This window comes from Hakea prostrata, chromosome 7 (genome assembly GCF_041222555.1).
Source record: "Hakea prostrata isolate BN-2017 chromosome 7, UWA_Hpros_2, whole genome shotgun sequence".
Classification (NCBI taxonomy): domain Eukaryota; kingdom Viridiplantae; phylum Streptophyta; class Magnoliopsida; order Proteales; family Proteaceae; genus Hakea; species Hakea prostrata.
In genome coordinates, this window is record NC_142606.1 from 14,457,098 (window position 1) to 14,470,067 (window position 12,970).

Genomic DNA, 12,970 nt, shown 5'->3' on the forward strand with positions numbered 1-12,970 from the left:
CGAGCGAGATATCCCAACTCTCTGCTCTCGCCCTCCATCTCGTCTCGCCAAGGTGAAAAAACGAGATATCTCGCGAGATCTCTCACCATGGATGTATTAAGCATGTTTGGGAACATAAAACCTGTATGTACTTATAAAACAAGACTATTGTTGTTGGTCATGCATGGTTTGTCATGGAATCTAGGCAACCCAAAGCATTAGAGGGGGTCTGGACACAAGGCGGCACCAACAAAGTGAGCCTGGATGCCTAGGTGATGACATGGTAACTATATGATTTGATTTCTCCATGTTTACAACTTCTTAATCAGGAACTCCTACTGCAATCATTACATTGGAGGTTACAGATTTACAATAGAAATATAGAAAAGAATAGAAATCTCATAATTATTGAGTCTTGATTTTGAATGCTAAGATATGAGATAGCTCACAAAAAAGTAACACTGATCAGAGGTTAGAAAGGTGGAAGAAACAAAAAAGTCCCTACTGAACAAATATGGCTTACACGTCCTGTTAAGTCTCCTCCCTGGAAAGCCTGAGTGGAGACAATAGTCCCCTTTCCACTGTACAACATAATTTTTAATAGTTCATTCTGTCTTGATTCTTGCTTATGCAGTTGATGGTGTAAGAAGTTGTGGAGTTGGTGAGTGTCTTATAAACATATTCCCTCTATCATATCAGCTAGATTTGTGGTTCAGTAACTTATATACCTTCATAATATCTTAGAGGTCATATTCTGTTTTGTGTTTGATGAAATAAACTGGCTTATTGTATCAATGATATTGAATTTGACCTTGAGAATAGTGAATACTTAATGAGATTGGTCCAAGAGAAGAATTTTATACTGAGTGTTTTTTTCTTGGTTGTCATGTCCAGTCGTTCTACTTTGCATTTGTTGGTACTGAATTTGAAAGAGAGTTTATAAATTATATTGCTTTAAGACTACATACATCCACATATCATAATATACTAAATTCTGATATAATTCCCTTGTCCAGAAACCACTTCATGATACTCTTGGTTTCAGAAAGGAGGTAGATGGAATCACAATTGATGTAGCTCTTCAATGGTAAAAAGTTCTATCCCTTATTTGTTTTTTAAAATCACGTTGTCTACTTCTCTTTTCTGGTATTGGAACTATCTAAACAACACATATTGGACCAGGCTTTGGTATAATATTGTCATATCAATGAGGAGCGTTGAAATTTTCTGCTGTGAATATAGGGGAAAAGTTGATTGGCATTAATCATGTATTCTATATTGCAGTTTTTTTCTGGTGCAGATTTCATGTGGCTCAATGATCTCTTGTACAAAGAATTTGCCATGTTTATGATGAAGAATAAATATGAATTGAAATTGGATCCCTTTTATGTTTCATTATCAGGTGTTCTGATGCCTATTCAGATACCATACTTGGTTACGCTAACAGCATACGGACAGTTGATGGAGGTACTCACATAGATGCTATAAAGGCTTCATTGACCCGAACCCTCAATAATCTTGGAAAGAAGTCCAATATTATCAAGGTTAAGATTCTTTTGCTAGTTAGGGCTGATCAATCATCTTATTGTCTTTTGCTTCTTAATCATTGTGGTCATTCTTGTGTTGGGTGGGGTGGGGGGTGAGATGGAATCTCCCTCTTGGCTGTCAATCTTTTAGATGTGTTTTGGGATTCAAAAACTATTTTGAAACTGGACACTGTTATGACACTCTTTTGGAAGACAGGATGAGTTATTATCTAACAAATATCTGTTTCCAATGAATTCAGTGGATTCATTGTCTTTGCCTTCTTTCTTTGGGTGCCCTTGTGTTATTAGTTTTGCGTATTACTTACCTTCTCTGGATGAATTGGTTAGTTATATATCAGAATTAAGGAAAAGTGGAAGTACACAGTTTGTTTCTCAACTACCAAGTTTTCTATTTTTCCTTCTTAACTCTTGATTTGTCTTGTTTCAGGAAAAGGATATTAGTTTAAGTGGTGAGCATGTAAGGGAGGGGCTGACATGTATCATTGCAGTCAAAGTTCCAAACCCTGAGTTTGAAGGACAGACAAAGGTTCTGGCTAATTTCTGTCTGTCTTCTTGGAATTTTTGTGTCTCCTCTCTTCATTTTTAGTTTGTAATATCAGGATGGTGCCACTCCCATGCGGTCTTCTTTTGCTTTGGACTTATTTGTTAGTTACTACTTTTTCCTGTCACATTATGACAGACAAGGTTAGGAAATCCAGAGGTGAGAAGGGTGGTAGACCAAGCTGTCCAAGAGTATCTCACTGAGTATTTAGAGTTGCACCCAGATGTACTAGATTCAATCCTCTCCAAATCTCTTAATGCTCTCAAGGTATTGTTTTAATCTTCTTCACAACCCCCCCCTCCCCGGGCGCCTTGCCCCCAACTCTTCAATTTTCTTCTATCCATTGAACTTCTGGTTACTACATTTTGTTTCTCCATGAGACTTTACTTTCTGTTGGCACTGTTTGTGGTTGCAAGTTACTTTCATTGTAGCTTCTTTGAGGAAGCTCTGGGAAACCTATGATGGCCCACATTTGCCCTCCCGTTTTAATAGAAATCATGTTATTGAATTCAAGGATAAAGATTTTGGTGCCCACCTAGGTTTCAATTCAGCAAGAACTGAAATTTTGTCAACCCTGGTATTTTTGTGTAAAGCTTGACACGGGAGGGGGTGGTCAAACCTACTTGAAACTAGGTTGGGTGACGTTGGTTAAAACCTGGTAATTTCTTTTTTGGTGAATAAATAATCATTTCCGAAGGGAGGCAGAGAAAAAAGGGGGGGGGGGTGTACATGGATGGGGAAGAAAAGGAGGGGGGGGGTGAGCCTCTAGGGAGGAAGCTACAGCACTAAGAGCCTAGACTCCATGTAAGAACAATGTGCTGATGTTCCTTGGGGTATCCAAATAGTGGAGAGGGCCATAGATAGATTTACTAGAGAAGGATCCCAAGACCCATAATCATTCTCGAGCAAAGGCGAGGGCACAAGTGATGTTGCCAGATGGAGGATAAAGCTTTCTCTGAAATGAAGTGGGGTGGGGGAGGTGTTGTAACCTCAGGTTAGGGTTAATTTCCAGGATCTTTTAATAAGGTTGCTGCAGATAATTAGGACTCTTTGAAGTTTTGGCTAGGGTTTAAAGGGGTCTATAGGGCCTGCTGGAGTGCTGAAACAGGTCTGAAGTTCAGAAAAATTTAAAAGTCTGAATTCAAAATTTCAATTCTAGGTTAGTCTAGGGTTCGGCTGCGGTGAGGAAAGGGGTAGGGTTGCTGGGTTTCTGGATCAGAAATGTTTCCTATCTTATTTCCTCAGATATCGCTTCCCTGGCCTACCCGCTTTCAACAGTTTCGAGAAATGTTGAAAGCGGGTAGGGACCAACATCGAGATCTTCTCTATCAACAGTAAACGGACGATTCACCAGATAGATCTAGTAGTGGCAAAACGGAATAGTGATCATAAGATACACAAAGATGGATTCGGATAGATGACTGAATAAAGATCCGCAAGAGATTGATTGAATAGGTTCTAGATGAGAGAACTTAATAGAACTTTAATTTTCTGCAAATCTGGAAATTTCTGCAACTTCAGTGAAGAAGATGAAGTGTAAGAAACTAAGAACTTAGGTTTAATGGACTGTTTATATGAAACTAATGGTAGGGATGGGTTCCTAAAGCCAAGGCGATACTAATGAGGGAGGGTATAGTTTTTTTTTTTTTTTTTTTGGGGGGGGGGTTGGGGTTGAGGGGATCCTAGTGGGGTTAGGACTGAAAACGTGGGGAAGAAGAAGAGGGGGAAAGGCGCTACTCTGGTTAGGGGTTGGGTTGGGGAATGGCTGCAACTGAAGGGGATTGGGTGGGGGTCTTGACTTACTCAAATGATGGTGAGCTTGCTGGAAAAATCTGCAGGTGAGCTTAAGACATTGATGGAGTTTCAAAACTGAAGATAGAAACACTCAAAACCAGCCGCAAGTCACCCCTCCAGGGATCCCATGACTTTCACAAGCCAATTTCTTAAAACTCTGGTTTCATACAATAATCAAGACTGACAATTACAATATGACTTAGGCTATTTATAGCCTTGCAAACCCAACTAAACTCAAATTGGTAACTTGACCCCTAAGTAAACAATACTTGCCAAATTAGGACTCATCTAAACAACTCATGCTAACACTCTAAAAAGGAAATAACTTTTTTTTCTATTTTAGAACAACTCTAGGACTCTAACCAAAGAACAAAATTTAGTTAAAGTTCGAGTGGCGAACCAGCCGAATTTCGGCAAGATTTGGCCAAAAAATCGGCAGATTTCGACCCCTCCATTTGGGGGGGGTTTTTTGGTCATTTTAGGTTGAAACTTGGTGTCTACCCTAATTTGATGCCAATATTTGGTAAATTTGAATTATTTCCTATAAAATTTTCTGTTTAAATTCTCCTTCCTAGCCACATTTAGCAGTTACCTTTTGAGGCCTAAATCATTTGGACATAATTGGAAAGCTTACCCGTTGACCTTGAAGATTCCATTACAGAATCCCTTCATAACTTAAATTATTTCCATAAATTCTTTTATTTATATACTCTTCCTTACCACATTTAACATGTTGACTTTTGAGGCCTAATTCACTAGAATATAGTTTGTAATATTGCTCATTAATCTTGAAGATTTTGCTATAAAATGTCTTCCTAATTTGAATTATTTCCAGAAATTATTCTATGTAGATTCTCCACCCTAATCACATTTGGCGCATTGCCTTTTGAGCCTTGAATCATTGGGACAGAATTGGTATGATTATCCATTGACCCTGAAGATTCCGTTATAGAATCGCGAGAGAAATCGCCTAAAAATCGTGAGAAATCGGCAAAATATCAATATTTTGGCAATATATAGTCGATTTGGGGATATATCACAGAATATCGCCGAAATTTCGATATATATATTCTGCAATTTCGAAATTTGGTGGCCGTTTCGGTTTGCCTTTCACCAAAACAGCCGAAATTTCGCCAAATTTTGCCGAAAGGTTGTACATTGACTCTGACAACACTTAAAATAATCAAATTACTACGAGATTCCAACCCTTAGATTGGAATCTCTTACATACACTTATTTGTAAACCAAACTAGGACTTTACTAAAATAGAACTACTTTAAGATAAGGTTTCCTAAAATTAAGGAACCCTTTCCAACAACTCAAAACAAACTATAATTGATTGTAACCCGTAACCGACTCATCAGAATAAAAAAATAAATTATATCCCTGACCATGGGATCACAGGGAGCAAAATAAGTCATATTGAGCCCAAAAGAAGGGTTTTTAAAATGTCCAAAATACCCCTGGAGTGTTCAAGCAGCCTTAGGCGCACCTTTTGGGTTTAGTTTTGGGCCCAACTTTAGGGGGTCCAACCTAGGATACATCAGGGGGGAGGGAGGGTAAAAAGGTGATCAATGTTTTCAGCACTGTTCCATCACAAAATAGAACTGAGGGTTGGATTAGCAGTGGATGAGAAGAGTTGAGTGGATGGCATTGGGTTAGGGTTGTCTAAATAGTGAAGGTGGGCAGGAATATGGACTTTGAACCAAACCAACAAGTGCCAAGGGGTCCATGGGTGTGGGCAAAGACACAAAAGTGAAGGTACCTTTATGGGATGGGAGCCAAAAGGTTTTGTTTGAAGATGAGGGTTGATTTTTTTTTTGTTGGGGGGGGGGGGGGGTTCTAGACTTTGAGAGAGGCCATCTGGGAGGGAGAGGGAGGGGACCAAGACTAAGACCCATTAGAGATAAAGGTGGAGAGAAAGGTAGATTTGGAGTGTGGGAGTTGTAGGCCACTTGAGGGCTCAAGGAGTTGGTAGAGAATACCCATGGGGAGCCAAGGTCCCTCCCGTCAGTGATAGGCATAAAGGGTAATAGAGAGGACTAGAGGACAAAGAAGGAGCTTCCTCCAAACCTTGGAGGGGTCGGTGGATAAGTCGGTTGTCTAAGAAGAATCAGATTTTAGGAGATAGGAATGGATCTAGTTGAGCTGTTGAGGTGGAGGAAATTTTCCCAAATGGGCTTGAGCAGACTAGCAATATTGTAGTCTGGATCCTATGGATACCATTCCATCTTTGCCAGAGTGATTCTGGAGGTAGATTTATTTAGCACAAATTTGATCATCTGCAGCACAGCTGATGTAGCCTTGTTGAGATGATGACCAATAAACCAAAACTCTTGATGATCAGCAGTCAATCTAGGGTTACAGACCCTGCAGCTAAGGGATTTTAGGTGTTTAGGGGTTGCAGGGTGGTTGGACAGGGTTCAAATTAGGGTATAGGTTTAGGCTTTCCAAACAAAAATCTGAACCTTATTTTTTCAGTTTCGGATTTAAGTTCCTAGGGCAATTTTAAGGTTTCAAGTTATTAGGGTTCCTAGATGGTAACTAGGCCGGGGATGTGGACCTGCAAGGAGGTAGAATTCTGAGGAGGGGATTGATAAATATGTGATAATGGGTTTTGGGGAAGAAGGGGGAGGTCTGAATTAGGTGTGGAGGGGAGCGAAACAAGGTGCGATGTGGGGGGGGGGGGAAGTTGTAGGGTTATTGGCACTGATACTAACCTGTTTTAGAAGGCCTGAAGTGGAGCATAAATGATGGAGGGCAGAGCAGGAGCTCTCTCGAAGGAATTTCCTTCAATCTAGCCCTAAAATCTCCTGCTCTTGCTGCAACAAATTCTCTTCAATAATTTTATTCATCAACTATGTTTTGTTACAAGCATAGGCTGTATATTTATAGCCTTTATTAGAGACTCCTGACAGTACTTAACATAAAAAAAAACAGGACTCCTAATTCAAATAGGATTCTTATTTAAAATAGGACTTCTACTTATCTCCTTGCAGACTGACTCAAATAACAAATTAAGAACAGATTTGGACTCCTAAGTTCCTAACAAATTCCTGGTTATAAGTAGGCCCAGCTGGGCTTGAGCTAGACTGTCAAATTATCAAAATACCCCTGATGTTGAAATGTTTCTGCTGCTGCATGCTGCTATGCAGCAAGCCTAGGACCTTCTTTGGGCATTGGAACTCTTCAGGGGTAGGTTCTTGAACCTGCATCAACAGCAGCTGTGATTTGTTCTATCACTTATTAGCTAGATCTTTTTGATACAAGAGTTTTTCTTTACATTAATATTTGTTTACTTAAAGAGTTAAAGAATTGTTTCCTATTAGATTCTAAATCATACTTTTCAAGGAACCACCTAGCACCAGCCGAGACTTCAAGGTTTTTCTTGGGTCCAAGTTGATGGCACCTCTCTCTTGTTGACGTTGTTTTATGTTTATTGCTTTGTTTTTCTATGAATATACTTATATGGTGTCCTTTACTTATTTATTACAAGTTGATTTTTCTTATATTAGGTCATCAAAAGCATGTTTTAATCATATTGCTTCTATGGTTGTATTTAGGTATTAGTATGAGTGCTAATGTGCTATGCCTATTACATTAGTCATCTACTGTGTGCCTGGGCATTGCTCGAATGCTTTGTGTCTCATCATCGCCTGGAAAACTATGAACTAAATTCATTTATTCTATTGTATTTAAAATTCGTAAGAGTTGCATATTTGTTGTCTATTGTTCAGGCAGCTCTTGCAGCCAAGAGAGCGAGGGAACTGGTGAGGCAAAAGAGTGTCCTTAAATCGTCTTCTCTTCCTGGAAAGCTTGCTGATTGCTCGTCTACAAATCCTGAAGAATCTGGTCTGTCTGTTTCCATGTGTATGAGAATGTCTTCATGGAACAATAACCTATTGATTTAATGATTGTGAAGGCATAATAGATGATAGCTCCATGTTAATTGCATGACCATCCCCATTCCAATATCTTGGCATTTGTGTACTCCTATTTAAGGTGTTTTTTTTATAGTTGATGGATCTTAAAGACAATGTCCTGCAAAGCCAGTGGTAAGGCTGTGTACATTATGACCCTCCCCAGATTCCTTTGCCGGTTGCCGTGTGCCCTGGGGTTGACATTGTTTTGTCTTCTTAATGTATCTTCATAAGATACCCATGCTCAACCTAGTACTTTCTCTTTCTTTTTAGGGCTTCTCTAATCCCCCCGCGCAAAAAAAAAAAAAAAAAAAAAAAGAAAAAAGAAAAAGCAGCATAAGCAGCATAATCTTGTGGTACCTATTAGCTGAACATCAATTCTGGCTTAACTTCTTGTTAAACTTTCTTAAAGATCCAGTGCTGAAAACATTGTGACAAAGCTTAGTTAACCATTTGGTGCTCTATTTGGGCTATTCAAAAAGAGAGAACTGTAGGAATGATATCAGTTTGAAAACTCTGTTCTTTATTTTACATCAATTTGACTAGATTTTGTGGGATATAAAGAGAATTTGTGATTATAATGGTTGTGATTGTTGACATGTAGAATTTAGAGTATTCTTAATGCTATAACTGCTGGCTAAGATTATTTCCATGAAGAGATGTTAAAGAAATGGTTTTTGATTGATGGAAGCTATTTGGTGATTGTGAAGTTTAATTGAAATTGTGCAGAAATATTTATAGTTGAAGGAGATTCCGCAGGTGGTAGTGCGAAACAAGGTCGTGACAGACGCTTTCAGGTAAAAACTGTGAAATATGTTTCTAATGATAGGTTGTTTCCCCCTTTCATCTCAGATAAGATTTTCTATTATCAGCATTCCGTAGCAAGATTCAAAAGGTTTCAACTCAAGCTCAATTCTTTGTCTGGTTTTGTTGAATTTAAGTTATTGAGATGACTCAAGTCTATGTTTCTTGACATTGTTAACTGTACAAACCTCATGGATCAATCTGTATATGGCTGTACAATATCACCATCCTTTTGTTTCTAATGTTCCATAGTGCTGCGTATATTGATGAAAAGTAGGGGAAAGAGTTTAACAGTTATTTTGTTCTCCGTGTCTTAGATGAATTTTTATTTAAAATTGGAGTCTTCAATGTGGTTTGCTTTGATTTTGAAGTATCAGTCAACACGATTGGTTGTCTATATTCTGATTTAAAAGTATAACCTTGATGGATGAAATCATAAAAGTACTGACCTTATGGAAGATACATTTGTACAAAGCAACCAAAAATATAAGGACCCCTAATGAAACTAGGGAAAAGTAGATACTCTTAGTGATAAAAACTAAAAGCTATAAAGCAGCCTGACATGTCCTACTTCATCTTTTTCCCTTTTTCTCTGTGTTTTATTATTTTTTTTTTGGTGGGGGGGGGGGGGGGGAGAAGAATAATAAATCATTACCAGGAGCCTAGAAAGGGAAAGGAACCTCAATCTTAGAAGGGTGGGCTACAGACTGAAGTACTATCCGAACCCCAAGATACAACAATAAGCTTGTTCCTGGGGTAGGCAAAAAGAATTAAAGGAAAGTGTTGCTGAAATCTAAGTTTTAAAAAAGGTGGCTTTCCAAATCATGTCAACATGGTACATAATAATGTCTCTTTGTATATTGTGCTCCATCCAGATGTGAGAAGTGACTGCCACAAACACAAGCTTACCTGTGATATCACAAACAGTGTCTCCTTGGAAGGTCCTTATCAATCAATAATACTTAGTAGCACTGAGGGGGGGGGGAGTCTTCTATTGCTAGGCCATATTGTGTTTAATTTTCTTAGAATTTCAGCACCTGTAATCAACCTAGGGACTGAAAGGATATTCAGGAAGAAGAATAGAAGGAGACTGAAGAAGAAGAGAGAGCTTACATATGTTTTTTGGCTCTCCCATGGTACTTTTTTATAATGTAAAATCAAGTCAAAACTGAGTTACAACAAAAAAGGAAAATCACATATTGTATAGAATCTCTCAAATCTATTAAAAAGGGAACTATCCTAGGGAAATTACTTGTCAACCAAGCAATAAGAAAATTAGAAAATAACTAAAATATATAGTAACCAAAATAGGAACCCCAAATTTTCAAAACTTTTGCACCAAGAGTGCTTCTGCAAAATAGAATTTTGTGCAACTTTTGCACTAATGCTGCTGCAATTCTCAACACTCCTCAACCTAGAGTATACATAAAGAAAACTTCAACTTGAACAATAAGAATAAACTGGAAATGTAGCACTAGTCTTGAACCAAGACGTCAATAAACACTGAGAGTACTTCACCTAGGAGATAATCAACATCAACTTGAAAAAAAAAAAACTCTTCATGTCGAATGAACCACCCAATAATGAAAGCAATCACTGATATTGAAGACGAACAAAATCCATAAGTATAGCAATATCAAATGCACTATCCAAATAATGTCGTAAGGAGGCGGATCTCCACACTTATAGATAGAAATTGTAGCTCCAACGTCCACACATAACCTTGCAAGAAGGCAAAGGTATGGGTAGGTAAAAGGCAGTATTGGTTACCGTGGACCAAGTAGGTAGGTAAAACGCAACATAGGTTACCGTGGACCAAGTATGTATTAGGTAGATTAAGGGTAGTATAGGTTAATACAACCCAAGTAGGTAAGTAAAGTAGTATAAGTTACTACGGACCAAGTAAGTATATAAATGTAGTATAGGTTACTACAAGCCAAATAGGTAGATAAAAGACAGTATGAGTTATTGCACACCAAATAGGTGGATAAAGGTAGTACATGTTACTATGGACCAAATAGGTAGACAAAAGTCTCCAATCTCTCCCTCACGTGTAGCATTACACGTGGACAAATAAAGACGACCAATAATGTCAGTTAGCAGCATCGGCAAGCAACAACTGTAGTTGATTTTGATAAATAACTACAATAGCATCGTTAGCCATTAAGTTATACTTGAGAACCCAATAATGTAAGTCAACAGTATAGTAAATCACACCAGCAAAACAGATTATCATTCACCAAATAAGCCGAACATGGCAACAATAAATCAAACCCAATAGACCAGGTCTTTTTTGCACCAAAACACTAACCAGAGTGATATTCCCAGTTCTTAATTCATGATCGCATTTGGTGTTTAGGTCATGTAATTTACTTAGAATCGATGCAAGGAAAAGAAAAAACACAACCTATATACCCTAGCCTAGACAAGCCATTCGGTCGTGTGATTTATCAACGAAATTGGAAGCAAGAACACAAGAGACATGGGGCATTTGATTACGGAGTTCGGTTCTTTCGAACCTACGTCTCCGTGACTCAAGAATGGAGTCCGATCTACTATGGAAGGAAAAAGACTTACAAGATCAGAGATTGATATGTACAAGATAATCACAATAGGGCAACCATATGGCACCAAACCACCGTCGAGTCTTCCACTCTTCACGCCGATCAAAATCCAGGTCTCAACACTTGAAACCACCTCCAAGAACAAAGATCAAAGGAGAAGAAAGGAGAATCGCCATTGTCGTCTTCTTTGAGCTTTCTCTCTGATTTCCCAAACTCCAGAACCTGTTTTGCATACGACTGAATCAAACCGGATCAGAGAATAACATATACAATGAAGTGAACTGAAGTGAATCAAAACCGGTTCAATACCCAGATTACCCTAACACAAAGCAACGGAAAACAAGTCGGCAAAATAGTTATCATAACAGCAGTGGTCACACCAGTAAAAGATGGCCCGAACATTACCACAAAGAGGCAACAAAAGTGTAAATATAATCCAGATGAACCAGAATTTGGTGAAGGTTAATGACGCAGTCCCAGAAATCTGAAACAGAGCATATGAATCTTCATTAAACCATTGTGTTGTCTTATGTATGAACCTTCATTAAAATTCTGAATTCATAATGAAATATCTGAGTCTTCAGTAATGGTAGTAGTAAATACGTATCACTTCCTAAGGGGCAGTAGCAGTAAAAAATAGTAGAAATAGTATGTTTTCTATCTACCAGAAGGTAAGAATTTCAGGTTGATTCTGGTAAATAGATAACAAAGCATTAGCCAGACAATATCCTATCAAAACCCCTATTCACTACAAGATAAGAGACTGAAATCGGTTCTGGCAAATAGAATATTAACCAGCAAGGGCAATAGTAATCACAATAAGAAGATCAGAAGAAAATAGAGTATTTTGCAGATACAAAAACATGAAAACTAATAGTGTGACCGATCATGCGAAGCAGTACAGTAAATTCCTGGCAGTACTAATAGAAGACCAGATAAAACATAGATTATTTCCAGATCCATAGGGGAACTCAATATGAGTGGATCTAGCCATCATCAAGAGACCAAACTTGCATAGAAGTCTCCATTTGATATGGAGAACTCTTCCTTGGACAAAATAGTTTCATCTGATTAAAAAACCAGCTACAACTACTTGAAACTAGTAATAGATGCAATAGGAAGTTAATACAACATCAACCAAGTTTTTTAGGGGAGAAAAATTGAACAAAACAGGGGTAGCAGTGGCATTAGTTGGAGCTATTACAGCATCAACAAAAAAATTTCAGAGTAGAAAATTCAATAAAACAGGGGAACCAGTAGTATATCTTGCAGCAAAATCAAATACAGCATCAGCAGTACTTTTCAAAACATAAAACCAATTGAAGAGCGGTAGCAGTAGTAGAAATCACATGAAACAATTTCGTCTATTCAAGAGATGCAGTTCAGAGAAGCAAAACAGAGTCAATTGGAGGCAAAATAGTTGTTCAGGCTGGCGAAGAGCTGTAGCAGGTTAATAGGTTATCCTGGGTCCAAAAAACTTCACTAATTTCTGGATTTTGCAATAGTGGTAATAGTAGGTACGTAGATCACTTCATGAATTGTGAAGAAGAATCTAATATATCATTAATGCAACAAGGGGTGGTTGTGCACCAAGTAGAAAGAAAAACACACAGAATATTGAGAGATAAGAGGTAGTCCTTAGGTTGATTAAACCCGCTGTGATATGATGTTAGAATTTCAGCACTTGTAATATGCCTATGGACTGAAAGGAAATTCAGAAAGAACAAGAAGAAGAAGGGAGAGAGCTTACATATGTGTTTTGGCTCTCCCCTGGTACTTTATTTATAATGTAAAATCAAGTCTTAGTTTAGGAAAACTTTC

The 12,970-nt window shown here is 38.2% G+C and overlaps 1 protein-coding gene across 2 annotated transcripts in view; it reads left to right on the forward strand.

The window, feature by feature from the left end:
• LOC149010017 (DNA gyrase subunit B, chloroplastic/mitochondrial) overlaps positions 1-12,970 on the forward strand; it is a 48,627-nt gene that overhangs the window by 20,896 nt on the left and 14,761 nt on the right. For both annotated transcript variants that reach the window (XM_089163803.1, XM_089163802.1), the window contains 6 exons: positions 996-1,066; positions 1,382-1,523; positions 1,954-2,052; positions 2,206-2,334; positions 7,599-7,713; positions 8,511-8,578. In XM_089163803.1, coding sequence (XP_089019929.1) covers positions 996-1,066; positions 1,382-1,523; positions 1,954-2,052; positions 2,206-2,334; positions 7,599-7,713; positions 8,511-8,578 — 624 coding nt within the window. The remainder of the gene's footprint in view (positions 1-995; positions 1,067-1,381; positions 1,524-1,953; positions 2,053-2,205; positions 2,335-7,598; positions 7,714-8,510; positions 8,579-12,970) is intronic.